The sequence below is a fragment of the Sturnus vulgaris genome, chromosome 13 (assembly GCF_052056855.1).
Source record: "Sturnus vulgaris isolate bStuVul1 chromosome 13, bStuVul1.hap1, whole genome shotgun sequence".
In the NCBI taxonomy this organism is placed as follows: Eukaryota; Metazoa; Chordata; class Aves; order Passeriformes; family Sturnidae; genus Sturnus; species Sturnus vulgaris.
The window spans coordinates 19,556,377-19,571,867 of record NC_142255.1 but is presented as its reverse complement, the minus strand read 5'-3'; the positions used below and the strand labels follow the sequence as shown (position 1 = coordinate 19,571,867).

General features: G+C 46.0%; 1 protein-coding gene and 1 long non-coding RNA gene across 4 annotated transcripts in view; both read right to left on the bottom strand.

Moving 5' to 3' along the window:
- Positions 1–220: 220 nt before the first annotated feature.
- On the bottom strand, positions 221–1,957 carry LOC148222289 (uncharacterized). The gene is made up of 3 exons (XR_015806420.1): positions 1,238–1,957; positions 998–1,147; positions 221–644 (listed from the first exon to the last, which is right to left on the bottom strand). It is a non-coding gene; the product is annotated as an uncharacterized LOC148222289 (long non-coding RNA).
- Positions 1,958–6,255: 4,298 nt separating this feature from the next.
- The window catches only part of MAP2K5 (mitogen-activated protein kinase kinase 5), a 112,109-nt gene continuing 102,873 nt past the window's right edge, over positions 6,256–15,491 (bottom strand). For 2 of the 3 annotated variants that reach the window (XM_088172732.1, XM_088172731.1), the window contains one exon: positions 6,256–6,616. In XM_088172732.1, coding sequence (XP_088028858.1) covers positions 6,509–6,616 — 108 coding nt within the window. In that variant the 3' untranslated portion in view covers positions 6,256–6,508. The remainder of the gene's footprint in view (positions 6,617–15,491) is intronic. The other variant, XM_088172728.1, reaches the window with a different exon arrangement.

The window sequence follows — 15,491 nt, the reverse complement described above, 5'->3', positions numbered from 1 at the left end:
TAAAAATCAGATGTAATTAAGGCGTGTGCGCGCGGCTTTTAATTGTAATTAATTTCTAATTAACGCTCAACGATCACCGCACGCGAGAGCCGAGACTTTTGCGGGCGTCGCTGCCCCCAAAACCGGGGACCCCCCCCGGGGACCCCCCGGGGCCAGCCCGGGGGGCGCGGAGGGGCCGCGGCCGGCGGGGAGGGCGCTGAGCCCCGACGGGACCCCCCCATCCTCGCCCGTTCCCCGGGCCGGTGCCGCCGGCAGGCGAAGCCTGCGGATAATTTAGGTTAAAACTTAGGGAGCCGTGTCACGGGTGTATAAATAAATAATCACGCGTGGCGGGCGCGGAAGGCCCCGCGCTCCTGGAGGGCTGAGCCGAGATTGCCACATAAATCACGGCGGTCTAATTCAGTGGAAGTTTAATAAACGCCTCCTATTGGAAATGAATGTTCCCCATTTAACAGTTGTATCAGCACCATATAAAACCATGACCCCAATAAATTTAATTTTAGAGGCCGATCAATCCGGGCTTCTCTCCATCGATCCGCGGCGGCTCTGCACCTCCGCAGCCTCTTCCGCCGCCCTTCCCGCCGAGGCGGGGGAAGGAGCGTTTCGATTAGACTCTTTATTAGGAAAAGATTGCTCCGAGAGGCCTGAAAATTAAACGGTGACATTTTAATTACTGGACATTGACAAAGGGAGCGGGCGGGCGGCTCTCTGCAGGCCGGGCACACTCGGCCTGACCCGGCTGCGGGGCGGGGGGAGCAGCGGGAGCCGTGCGGGGCTCCGGGGAGCCTGGGGGGCTCCTCTCGGTGCTCCCGGGGATCCCAGCCCAGGGCTGGCCACTCCTGACCCCCACCCCGATGCTCCTTCTCTGTGCATCCCCACCTCGCATCCCCCTTTTCCGTGGTCCCCACCGTGCCCTCCATGACACCCCCTTGTCCCCCCACAGTGTGCCTCAGCTCCAAGCCCCGCCGCTGCTGTCACCTCGTCCCCTGCCTCTCACCTCTCTGGCCACCCAAACGCTCCCTCGTTCCCCTCGCTCCCTCGGAATCGCCTCGAAATCCCGATTTTCCAGGGCCGGAGGAACGCGGCGTGCGGGATCGATAGCCACGATCGCTTTATTGATCAGGTGAACGCAAACACCTTGGCAGGGCTGGAGGCGAGGGCAGCGATTCGATTCCATTCCCTCCGCCCGGGCCGTGCCGGGGACAGCGGGGCACGCTCGGGATGGAGCCGCACTCACCTGGGGAGGACCTGGCAGCTCTGCCTCGGCCGCGGGGAAGTTTTCCTCCTCCTCCTCCTCCTCCTCCTCCTCCTCCTCCTGCTGCTGCTGCCCATAAAAACCCCAGACATCCATTTGCCATTCAACACCTCCCGGGTTCTGCCAAACCTTGAACTTGCAGCCGGGAGCAGCCGCAGCGGGGACCGGGAGGCAGCAGCAGCAGCTCCAGGAGCCGGGAAGGCTCAATCCATAAATCCTGTCCTGGGAGCACACGGCTGCTTTATGGCCAGAGCCTCTGCTGAAGGTAACGCAGCCCCGGCTTAGCGCAGCTCCTCGGCAGCCGCAGTTTCCCGATGGGAAAAGCTCAGGATCACGGGCTCGCTGTGGCTGCTTTGAGTTAGGAGAGACCTTAAAGCTCCTCTCCTTGCAACCCCACCTCCATGGGCAGGGACACCTTCCACTACAGCAGCTTGCACGACGCATTTTTTTTTTTTTTTTTTTAGTTCGATGTGACCAAATACTACAGTTGGAGGTGTTTAAATCTCTGTTTTCTCTCGGTTAGGATTTCCCACTCCAGGCTGGCCAGTGCTGGTGAGCCGGGCGAAGTCCAGCAAGTTCAGGGGACGGCGCCCTGATCCCTCCAAATTTCTGGTGCCTGTGAGCCCCTCCCGAGACCGCCGAAGCTGAGTTATCCCAAAATAGCGGTTACAGCTCAGGGTCTCGCCATCATTCCATGGCTCCAGCTCCTCCTCTGGAGAGCCCCTGTGCCCCCCAGGCCTGGCTGTCACCACAGGGACATCGCTCCCGGGCTGCTCCTTCCCTGCCTCCCCGGGCAGAGCCGCCCTAAAGACCCAGCCCTGGGTGCAGAGGGGGCACAGCTGGGTCCTCTGCAGAACGAACAGCTGGAATGGGTTTGTTCCCTCATGGGCCGGGCCTGCAGCTGGGCAAGGACGGCGTGTCCTCGAGTTTAACTCTGGGTTTAGCTCTGGGTTTAATTCTGGGTTTATCTCTGGGTTTAACTCTGGGTTTAACTCCGGGTTTATCTCTGCGGGTGCCACATCCCAGCGGGAGCGGGAGGAAGAGCCCCTGCACGGAGCTGTGTCCGAGGGGCTGAGCAGCCTGGGGACCCCTGGAGCGTCCTGGAGATGGGATTTGCTGCTCCTGCAGATGGGATTTGCTGCTTCTGCAGATGGGATTTGCCCAAAGAGGCCCGAGGGGTTCTGTGTGTGTGCCCTGGCCCCCCTGGCACAGTCCCTGCCCTCCCTCCGCCCTCCTGTGCCTGCCCAGCCCCGGCTGCAGCTCCCGGCGGTTCCCAGGGGCGGCTCCCGTGGGATTTGGTGGCTCCCGGATTGTCCTGGGCACGGGCAGTGGCCGCAGAGACCAGTGCCAACACGGTGGCATCGCCCCCTCCTCACGGCGGTGCCACTTGCCTTCCTGCAGTTTGATTTTTTTCCCCCCCACATTCCCAGGTTTTGCCCTTTCCTATGGATGCTTCCAGCTGAACTTTGCCTGCAGCCCCCGGGGAGGCAGGAAAACAAACACACGGCGCTCCCAGCTCCAATCCTCCCTCTCGCTTTTCCTCTCGGGTATCCAAGGGATCAAATGAAGCTCCCGGGAGCTGTTCCTGGTGATTGCTCGGTTATTAACGCGATCACATTGCCGGCCTTGAGCCGAGGGACAGCGACAGGTAAAGGAGCCCGCCCCCCCTCCCGGCTTTTCAGGCTGTTCTCTGGAAAACAAAGACGGACGCTTTGCCTTTGGAATGCTGACAGCCGGCTGGATTTGGCCACGGGATACCAGAAATAAAATATTTTCTAGTTCTGTGCTGATTTAAAAGCGGAATTCCACGGGTTCTTCTCACAGGAGCTTTGCCTGGCAATGGGAAAGGGAAATGTGGGAAATATTGGAAGTTTTGGCACAGACGGGACATAAAATCCCTTTTTCCCACATTCGCCTCGCACGGGAATCGTCATCACGGAGGTTACAGGAGGGGAGACAGGGGGGTGACACCGGGCTGGGATTGGGGGGGTCGCTCTGCGCCTGTGGGATCCCCTGCTGAATTAACGCGTTCATCGCAGCCCTGCGCCGTCCTCCGAGCAGGACTCGGCTGTAGGGTGTGATATTGCTGCATCTTCCTTCCCAGCCAACAAATGCCACCATTCAAACCCCAAAAAACTGCAGCAGGAAGGAGGAGAGAGGGGAAACAACATCCCCAGGCAGCCCCAGGTCGGGATCAGCGTGGAGAGCAGCATTGCTGAGCCCCTTCCCAGCACCCAGAAGTTCCAGGGAAATTTCCCATCCCTGGAGGTTCATTCCCATCCCTGAGGGTTCATTCCCATCCCCGAGGTTCATTCCATCCCTGGAAATTCATTCCCATCCCTGATGTTCATTCCATCCCTGAAAATTCATTCCCATCCCTGGAAATTCATTCCCATCCCTGGCTGTTCATTCCCATTCCTGGATGTTCATTCCATCCCTGGGGGTTAATTCCCATCCCCCGAGGTTCATTCCCATCCCTGGAAATTCATTCCCATCCCCCGAGGTTCATTCCCATCTCCGGATGTTCATTCCCATCCCTGGATGTTCATTCCATCCCTGAAAATTCATTCCCATCCCTGGAAATTCATTCCCATCCCTGGGAGCTCATTCCATCCCTGGAGGTTCATTCCCATCCCTGGGGGTTCATTCCCATCCCTGGAGTGAGTTTCATTCCCATCCCTGGGGGTTCATTCCCATCCCTGGGGGTTCATTCCCATCCCCCGAGGCTCATTCCCACCCTGGAAATTTTGGGAGCAGGATGTCGTTACACACAAGGTCGAACCCGGGGGATGTTTGGTGTCGAGGCCACCTGAAGCCATTTTCGCGTGTCCTGAGGGGGGATTTGCTGCTCCCAGGGGATCCCTTCGGGCAGGTTTGGGGGTCCCTGCGCTGCTGGGGGGCCGTGCCAGGTTCCCCGGGATCCTCCCAGCACAGACTGGGATCGGGATGCTCCTGGCGCAGGGAGAGGAGCCAGGGTTGGGTTCAGGATGTGGGTGGGGACACCCAGCAGAGATAAATCCTGATTTTCTGCCTTCCCCCTCCGCTGCGCCCCGGGCAGGATTTGGGGTCCACGTGGGGACAAACCACCCCCAGACCCCGTATCCAAGCAGGGATTTTGGGTGTTTTGGGAAGGTCCGACCTGGCTGCTGCTCAGCTGGGAATGCAGCAAGGCTGAGAGGAGCTGGTGAATCCCAAAATTCCTTCTCTGCTCTTTCATCCAGACCCATTCCCCCAAATCCTGCCGGCACGATCCCTGGCTGCAGCGAACCCAAGGATTTGGGGGAGGAAAAGGGGGATGGAGACCCCAAAATTCCCTTTGGGAAAGGAAAGGGGATGGAGACCCCAAAATTCCCTTTGGGACAAGAAAGGGGATGGAGACCCCAAAATTCCCTTTGGGAGAAGAAAGGGGATGGAGACCCCAAAGTTCCCTTTGGGAAAGGGGATGGAGACCCCAAATTCCCTTTGGGGAAGGAAAGGGGATGGAGACCCCAAAATTCCCTTTGGGAAAGGGGACGGAGACCCCAAAATTCCCTTTGGGACAAGAAAGGGGATGGAGACCCCAAAATTCCCTTTGGGACAAGAAAGGGGATGGAGACCCCAAAGTTTCCTGATTGCTGGATTGATTACACTGCCAAACCAAATGAATTCTAATTCCGTATACTTTAAAAAAACCCAAAACCCCAAACCTCAGGAGATTTTTCCCAGCTCCATCCCACACGCATTTTCAAGGTGAGTCCTCCCAAACCTCCCCACCAGAAAAAGCAGCAGGAAAAGCCGCGCCTTTGCTGAGTTTGAAACTAAATCCGAGAGAGAAAAAAAAAAAAAAAAAAAGAAAAAAAAAAGGAGAGGGAGACCTTTTCATCCAGGGAAATCTGCTGCAAACGGTTAGGGATAAATAAATGGCAGAGCTGGCCGGCTCACGGGGAGAGAATTTGTCTCACTTTAGCAGAAGGACCTGGAGGAACCGGGGGCTGCTGCCTCATTCATTGCGCTCTGATCTGCCTGCGAGCTTGTGACATCCGAGCAATTAAGACAAACTTTAGTCTATAAGTTCACGCCTGCAACCTCTCCACTTCAAAAGAAGACAAACGATCCCTCCAAGGGAGGAAGCCAAGCCTTTTCCAGGCGGCTTCCAGAATAATATTTAGGATTTGCGGTGGGTGGGGAGGAATGGTTCACTGAATTGTGCGGGGTGGGGTTTAAGCTGTTGGTAGAAAATAAATTACCTGAGTCTTTTTTTTTTTTTTTTTTAGCAAAAGTTTATTTTTAATGCAAAGACAAGCGAACAAACCCCAACCTCCTCCCACCCAACTCGCTCATCCCCAACCTCCCTCTCACATCCATTTATTTAAATTATTATTATTTTTTTCCTTTTATTAAGCATTTTGACACAAGGACTGATTCAATCTGTGTCGTGGAAATGTTCACGGGAATCACAGACACCCAGCAGCGATTGCAGCCATTCCTTTTTCCTGTCCCAGAACCCGCAGCTGTGCCAGGGCCTGCCCACCCTCCCACGCAAGAATTATTCCCAAAATTCCATCCATTCCCACCCTGTGTCCTGTCCCTCCATCCCAAATCCCTCTCCTGGAGCCCCTCGGGAAAGGTTTTGGATCTTTCTCTTTTCCAGCTGAACATTCCCAGCCTGGCTCTTCCTCCACCTCCCTTTTCCCACCTCACCAAACCCTCTGGGATTCAGGGATTTGGAGCCCCCGATCCCCACTGGGAGCAGACGGGGCAATTCCCAGTTATTTACTGGTGTGGTGCTGACCCACCTGGCACCTTCACAGGCTGGGCAAGCTCGGATATTTCCCTTTTTTTTTTTTTTTTTTTTTTTTTTGTCTGTTTGCTTTTGTTTTAGATTTAAAGCGAATATTTTGTGGCTGCTGCATTCAGAGACAGCCACCAATTCCTCAGGAAATCCTCTGGACACTCAGATAGGAGCAACAGGTAAAAAAATACTCCGGAGTCGGGAAACAGAACACTCAGAAACCCAAAAGCAGAGATATAAAATACTTGCTTTAAGGCTGTGCACGGCATAACTGAAGATAACCCGGAAATCGCTCAGCAACAAAAGATAAAAAAGAAAAAAAAAAAAAAATCCTTAACGCGGCGGTGAGGAAAAGGCAGCCAACAAAAATCCTGATTTTTTTTTTTTTTTTGGTCGATGCTTCTAGGGAACGGTCGGAGTAAAATTAAAAAAAAAAAAATTAAAAAAAGAAAAAAAAAATTAAAAAAAAAAATTGGAAGATGTCAAGGAGCTCCCTGGCATTGGCATCGCCGCTCCTCCAGCATCCTGCACACCCACATGGACACGACGTCGGCGTTGCCGTCGTTGAACTGCAGCACGAAGGGGTGACCCTGCAGGGGGGACAGGAAAGCACAAACATCAGCCCGGGGTCACCCCGGGAACCTCATCCCTGCCCCGGGCAGCTCCGGCAATCCGAGCCCTCATGGACGCGCTTTTATAGCTTATATATTCGTTATTCATTATTAATTATTAATTATTAATGTTGTTCTGTTGGATACGTTGATTTATCCAGGCACGCCCAAAATCCTTTCTCACGATTCTTGTCGCGATCCCGTCCTTTGTCACGATTCTTGTTACCATGAAACAACATCGTATTACCATGAAACAATATTATATTACCAATAAACAACATTATATTACCATGAAACAACATTATATTACCATGAAACAATATTATATTACCATTAAACATTATATTACCATGAAACACCATTCTATTACCATTAAACAATAATTATATCCGATTACAATCACATCATTTATCACGTGATGGTCACGCAGGTGGAGCTTCGCACGATGTCAAAAATAAAAATTAAATTGGATTTTCCTGATTCCCTTTCCCAGCCCCTCAATCTGCTCATCCCACGATCTTTAGGACATTTGAACCTGTATCAAGGCCAGGGAAAAACACAGAACACAGCCCAGGCACCCCAAATAAAATAAAAACCTGCTCCAAATTTGAGGATTTTCCTCCCCGATCCGTGCTCACCACACGCTCTGGCCTGAGCAGCTCACACTCCTTGGAATTGTTATTTTTCACCCCATTTTAGTTACGTTTCGTTGTTATATTTTGTTGTTATTCCATTTGCTCATTGTGTTTTGAGTCACCTCCTTGCCAGGCAGCTGGATGGTGTTTGGGTAAAATTATACCCATTTATAGAATTATAGATATAATTATAGATATAATTACAAAAATATATAATTAGAGAATATATTATATATTATAATGCATTATATATTATATATTACATTATATATTATATATTATATATTATATATTATATATTATATATTATATATTATATATTATATATTATATATTATATATTATATATTATATATTATATATTATATAATCATCTCCTTGCCAATTTTTAAAAATACCTGGAACCAGCACAGCCAGCAGGAAAACAGGTTGAAAATCCAGCACCAAACTGTTTTTTTTTTTTTCTTACTGGCCCGGTAATAACATATAATAATATAGAATATAGAATATAGAATATAGAATATAGAATATAGAATATAGAATATGTAAGATATAATATGTAATATATAATACATAATATAGAATATATGATATATATTCTATATAATGTAATATAGAACATAGATCATATATAATGTATAATATGCAATATAGACTATAGAATATAGAATATGTAATATATAATACGTAATATAGAATCTAGGCTATAGAATATAGGCTATATTCTATATATAATATAGAATATATAATAATACATAATATATAATATATAACAGAATATAGAATATATAGAATATAGAATATAGAATACCTAATATATAATATCTAGTACGTAATAGATAATAGAATATAGAATATAGAATACCTAATCCCTAATATCTAGTATATAATATATAATAGAATATAGAATATAGAATACCTAATATATAATAGATAATAGAATACAGAATATAGAATACCTAATCCCTAATATCTAGCACGTAATATTCAATCGAACCCAGAATATCCAATACCTAACCAATATACAACACAGCCACCTCCTCCCCGATTTCCCCGAACACCTGGGCCCGTGGCCAAGCTATTTCTTTCCGTTTTATTTCTTTTCTTTGTGGCTGTTGCGGCGGGCCCGGGGGCCGCTCGGGGAGCGGGGGGCGGCTGCGGAGGGGTCAGGCGGGACGGGCTCGGTGTCACCGAGCCCAATTGCGAGCGTCAACAACGACAACGGCACAAACGATGACAGAGCGGCCTCTGGAAATGAACTTGTCTCTTCTGCTTGTCGTGACACGGGGGACATTTGGGAACCTTTCACTCTTTTTTTTTTTTTTTTTTTTCCAGGGGAAGGGGGGAGGGAAAGGATTGAAATTTCTGACGGGGAAATTAAAAGGGCAGAGCCCTCGCTGGACAAGGAGCTCCCGTTAATTCCAAACCTTTAACTCGGCCACCATCCATCATCCAGCCCGGGCAATTAAATCCTCATTATCCCGGGCTAAAATTCCAGCCTTTTAGCTACCCCTCCAATTGGCTTTCATGGCTTTCTCCTCTCACCTTCAAAAAATATATATATATAAAAAATTATTTATTTTATTTTATTTTATTTATTTATTTTTCACCCCTGATAATGAGCCAGCCCGAGCTGATGGCCCCAGGTTTTGCACGGCATCCTCGGAGGGAAATTCCCTCTGGGATATAAAACCAGATAAAATCATCTAAAAGCATGTAAAAGAATCTAAAGTCATCTAAAGTAATCTAAAAATCGTATAAAATCATCTAAAAGCATCTAAAATAATCTAAAACCGTATAAAATAATCTAAAAATCATCCAGAACCAGATAAAACTAGATAAAATCATCTAAAATCAGACAAAATCATCTAAAAGCATCCAAAATAATCTAAAACCATAGAAAACAATCTAAGAATCATCCCAAATCAGATAAAACCAGATAAAATCACCTAAAAGCATCTAAAATAATCTAAAACCAGATAAAATCATCTAAAAATCATCTAAAATCGGGTAAAACCAGATAAAATAATCTAAAATTCATCCAAAATCGGATAAAACCAGATAGAATCATCCAAAAACCATCTAAAAATCATCTAAAAATCATCTAAAATAATCTAAAATAATCTAAAATCAGATAAAATCAGATAAAATCATCTAAAAATCATCTAAAATCATCACCCCCCAGCCCCAAATCTGCCTGAATCCTTCCAATGCAAAGCACAAAAATCTTCCACTGCCTCTCTCACACACACAAAAAAATCCAGGGAGGAGCAAAATTTCAGGAAAATCTTTTCCCACAAACTGGATCCTCCTCTGGCCATAAAAATTCTGTGTTTGCAGAGCACCAGGGAAGCCCGGAAATTTCATTTTCTTCATTTTAATACCACATAATTTGAGATTTTCTGTACTGACAGGCAATGACCACCTGGAAAAAAAAATCAGCTTTTAACCTGAGCCCATGGAGAAAATTTCCAAAATTGAATGTCAGAACTGAGATTATTGTAATTTGAATGAAAATGGATTAATATCACACAGAATTGAGGGGTTTAGAAATGGTAATAGATGGGAAGTAAGATGGGGGTTTTAGGTTTTCACCTTTTTCTTCCTAAATCACACTAATCTTGTTTAATGAAATAAAAAAAAAAAAAAAAAAAAGCCCCGCAATTAGTTAATTATGAAATGAAAAATAATTTAAAGAACTTTCCTTAATTAAACAATTAACCCTTAAAAAAACCTTATAAATCTGAATTTTTAACTTGTTAACTTAAAATACGACAAAACTCCCCTGTAATATAAATAAAATAAAATAAAATAAATAAAAATAAACTTCTAAATCCCAAAAATACCATCTCAAATATTTAACCCCAACACAAAAAAAACCCCAAAAAAACTCTCACAATCCTTGCAGTTACCAGCCCAGGATGGTGCCAAAGCACATTCCCAGTGGGAAATGCCAGTGAGGCCCCAATTTCCTTGGAAATCACCCAAAAAAAGAGAATTTTTCCTGCCCGGGGTGGTGTCCCCTGGGCCACAGGACAGGACAAATCCTGGATCCCAAAGGGTGGCACCTCCTGGAAATTTTATTTTTTTTTTTTTTTCCCTCCCTTGGGATAGTGAGAGGCTGATTGGGGATAAAATAAAATGATAAGGAATGATTAAAAAATGATCAGAAAATTCCTGACGTTTATACAAAGCAGGTTTGGAAATGAGTTGTCTTTTTTAACATTTCTTTTTCCAGGATCCCTTCCCACCCCCTGAGCTCCGTTTATTACCAGGCAGCACAAATTATACATCCCATTAAAAAAAAAAATAAAAAAATAAAAATAAATCTCCCAACTCAACACGACGACGACAAAAAAAAAAAAAATAAAATAAATAAAAAAAACCACAATAAAAAATCCCAACTGTTGCAGGCACAGCCCATCAAGACAACGGCCGTGCCCTCAGCCAGCATTTCAAATACAGTTTATTAGTGTGTGATATGAAAAGGGGATTTTTATTGCATGATATAATGCAATGGGACCTTGGGCTCTGTGCACAAGGACCTTGCACTCAGAAGTGTAATGAACCCAGAGCACCCAAAAAACAACAAAAAAAAAAACGACCAAAAAAAAAAAAAACACCCATTTTACCGTACATTAACCTATCATTAATGGCACATTAGGGCTGGGGGCATTGCACGCTCGCTGCTCAGGGCTCCATCAGGGCAGCAAAGCACAGCCTGCCCGGGCTGAAAATAAATACACCAAATAAATAAATATTACTGCTGCCTGCTTCCAGGGCTGCTCACTGCCTGCTCCACCGGCAGCGTTTTTCACTTCGAACGCTTTAAATGGAAAGGGAGGAAGGTGCAGCAGTTTATTGGGATCGGAATCAGATTTTGCTGCACGGAACGCAGCACCTGGGGAGACTAAAACTGGAATAAAATAAATATTTTATTCGTCTAAATGTATAATTAAAAAAAATTTAAATATATAAATTTAAAATATAAAATATATAGATTTAAAAAATAAGATATATAAATTTAAAATATAAAATAAATAAATTAAAAAATAAAATATATACATTTTAAAAATAAAATATATAAATTTAAAAAATAAAATATATGAATTAAAAAAAATAAAATATATAGATTTAAAAAATAAAATATATGAATTTAAAAAAATAAAATATATGAATTTAAAAAATAAAATATATAAATAAAAAAAATTAAAATGTATAACTCAAACTGGAATCCTGCTCCCTTTTTTCCCTGCCATTCCCTCATTCCTGCCTGGCACGAGGAGTTGGGAATGGGAATGGGAATGGGAATGGGAATGGGAATAGGGATGGGAATGGGAATGGGGATGGGAATAGGGATGGGAATGGGAATGGGAATGGGGATGGGAATGGGAATAGGGATGGGGATGGGAAGAGCATCCCCTGACCCAACTCTTTCTCTCTCTCTTTTGAACACCTGGGATCTGTTTTCCACCTGAGCAGAATTGCAGCCCCTCAGCAGAATTCCAGCACTGATTCCATGTGAAATGGGAGCCCACCACCCCATTCCTGATGCTCCCAGAGCAGCTGGGATGTTGTCCATGCTCAAAGGAAAGTCACAGAGCAAATGTTCAATCAGGAAAGCCTGGCTGGGGCTTTGCTTGGGGTTTTTTTTGTTTTTTCTTTTATCCTTCCAGCTCCAAAAAATTCCAACTTGGAATTCCAACAGCACATCCCGTTGCTGCTGAGGTGTCTGTGCTGTTTTACAGCTTTTGTCAATAAATCAGGGCATGGGTTAGAGGGGAAATTCCTGTCCCTGCTCGTGTGGGACGGGAGATAAACCCGAGCTCCAACAGGACAAACACAAAGCTCAGCTCTGGAGCTGCACCAGCTTCCCAAAATTCCTGGAGACACAGAGAGCTGAATAACCCAAAACACTTCCCAAAATTCCTGGAGACACAGAGAGCTGAATAACCCAAACAGCTTCCCAAAATTCCTGAAAACACAAAGGGCTGAATAACCCAAACAACTTCCCAGAATTCCTGCAGACACCGAGAGCCGAATAACCCAAACATTTTCCAGGATTCCTGCAAACACAGAGAGCTGAGTAACCCAAACAGCTTCCCAAAATTCCTGAAAACACAGAGATCTGAATAACCCAGTTTCCAAAATTCCTGCAAACACCAAGAGTTGAAAACCCAAACAGCTTCCAGAATTCCAGGAACCACAGAGATCTGAATAACCCAAAAAGCTTCCCAAAATTCCTGGAGACACTGAGAGCTGAATGAATAACCCAAACACCTTCCCAGGATTCCTGCAGACACACAGAAATCTGAATAACCCAGTTTCCAGAATTCGTGCAGACACCGAGAGCTGAGCAACCCAAACAGCTTCCCAAAATTCCTGGAGACACAAAGGGCTGAATAACCCAAAGAGCTTCCCAGGATTCCTGCAAACACCAAGAGTTGAAAACCCAAACAGCTTCCAGAATTTCAGGAACCACAGAGATCTGAATAACCCAAAAAGCTTCCCAAAATTCCTGGAGACACTGAGATCTGAATAACCCAAACAGCTTCCCAAAATTCCTGGAGACACAGATCTGAATAACCCAGTTTCCAGAATTCCTGCAGACACCGAGAGCTGAGCAACCCAAACATTTTCCCAAAATTCCCGGAGACACAAAGATCTGAATAACCCAAACATTTTCCAGGATTCCTGAAAACACAGAGAGCTGAATAACCCAAAGAGCTTCCCAGGATTCCTGCAGACACAAAGATCTGAATAACCCAGTTTCCAGAATTCCTGCAGACACCGAGAGCCGAGTAACCCAAACATTTTCCAGGATTCCTGCAGACACCGAGAGCCGAGTAACCCAAATCAGCCTGAAGTGACCCCGGGTCCCCCTGCAGCGACCCCAGCACGTGTCAGGATTTCATCACTCCAGCCCTGCCCGCAGTGCTGAAGGATTTTCCATCTCGAGCTGCTGCCTCCAAGGACAAGCCACACTAAAAGCTGCTCTAATTATCTGTGCCAGTACCCACGGCATCCAAGTGTGGCTCCCAGAGCCAGGAATAGCAGCGAGGAATCCTCAGGCCAATTCTCTGAGCTCTCACTCCCGAAACATCGTTAATTCACGGGCACACGAGGTGGCAGGACATCCTCGGGGGATGCTCCACGCAGCTTCTGAGAGCTCGAGTGGGGGAAAAAAAAAACCCAAAACTCTGCAGGCTGAGCACGAGTTAATCCACAGAGACACAGAATGCACCCACGGCTGAAAGGACCCTGCAGGACTGCTCCATCTCTCGTTTTCCTTTGGAAAATTTTGTTGTTTTGTTGTTTTTTTTTTTTTTTAAAGCCTTTTAAGCAAAGTGTGAGCACCTGAAGCGCTTGGACACAGCGGGGAGCTGTGAGGCTCAGCCTGTGCGTCTGCCACGAGTGTCCCCAAAGCTGCAGCAAGGTCACCTGCAGCCTCCTGCTCTCCTGCAAACGGGATTGCAGAGCACAGGCTGAGCTCGGCCCCAAAATCCCAGCTCCTCCCTGCCGCTGGAAAAGCTGCGCTGGAGCTGGGAGAATTTTGTTGGCCCATTTCTGTCTTCCCTGCTCCTGTGCTCTCACCCGTTATTGAGGGCAAGGACTGAGCTCGCTGTGTCACACGGGCTCCAGCATCGCCACAGCAGGGCAGGAAATCACAGGAAATCACAGGAAATAATCACGGGAAATCACAGGGAATCATCACGGGAAATCACAGGAAATCACAGGAAATAATCATGGGAAATCACAGGGAATCACAGGAAATCATCATAGAAAATCACAGGGAATCACAGGAAATCACAGGAAATAATCACGGGAAATCGCAGGAAATAATCACGGGAAATCACAGGGAATCATCACGGGAAATCACAGGAAATCACAGGAAATAATCACGGGAAATCACAGGGAATCACAGGAAATCATCATAGAAAATCACAGGGAATCACAGGAAATCACAGGAAATAATCACGGGAAATCGCAGGAAATCATCACGGGAAATCACAGGAAATAATCACGGGAAATCACAGGAAATGATCACGGGAAATCACAGGGAATCACAGGAAATAATCACGGGAAATCACAGGAAATCATCATAGGAAATCACAGGAAATGATCACGGGAAATCACAGGAAATCATCATAGGAAATCACAGGAAATCAGCACAGGAAATCAGCACAGGAAATCACAGGAAATCGCAGGAAATCATCACAGCAAATCATCACAGGAAATCACAGGAAATCATCACAGGAAATCGCAGAAAATCATCACGGAAAATCACAGGAAATCACAGGAAATCATCACAGAAAAACACAGAAAATCATCACAGGAAATCACAGAAAAACACAGAAAGTCACAGAAAATCACGGAAAATCACAGGAAATCTGTGAAGGAAACCAGGGGATCCCCCAGTGATGGGCTGTAGGACCCTAAACCCCAGCAGCTCTGGGCAGGGACCCCTCCCTCCAGCCCAGGCTGCTCCCAGTCCAACCTGGGGCGCTCCCAGCACTGCCCAGGGGCGTTTCCATCTTTTCTGGGAGGAGATGAGGCACCGACAAGAACACGTCTGGTGCCCTGGGCGTTTTTTAGATTTTATATTTTTCAGAGTCTCTGCTGCTCGGTGTGTGACTCTGAAACGTCACCTTAGTGAATTCTCTCCGCAGGAAATGAGACCAAAAATTCCTTTTCTAGCTGGAGAATCAAGGACGACCCCAAAAGCAGAAATACGAATGCAGAAGAAGCAGAAAAAGAAGAAGAAAGAAGAAGAAGCAGAAAATGGGAAAGGGGGCAAGGCAGGGGCTGAGACTGCACAGCCTGGGGCTGGAAATTGGATAATTAACCCCAGTGTGGAGATGAACCAAAACTTATAAAAGTGTAAAACAACTCGTGACCTGAATCCATCTTGCATTTGATTTGGGTGTAGTCCTGCCAGGCTCTTGCAATGCACAAGGTGAATTTTTTATAAATTCCTTTATAAATTCCTATTTATTTACGAATTCCTTTATAAATTCCTCTATAAATTCCTCTATAAATTCCCATTTTATTCCTTTTGCTCTGTCCAGGTTCTGTTCCAGCCCAGCCTTTCCAGGTAACAAATCCACACAGAAAACCAAGTCTGATTCTTTTCTATTCTTATATATTTATAAATTGCCTTATAAATTCCTAGATATTTATAAATTCCTCTATAAATTCCTTTCTAAATTCCTGTTTTA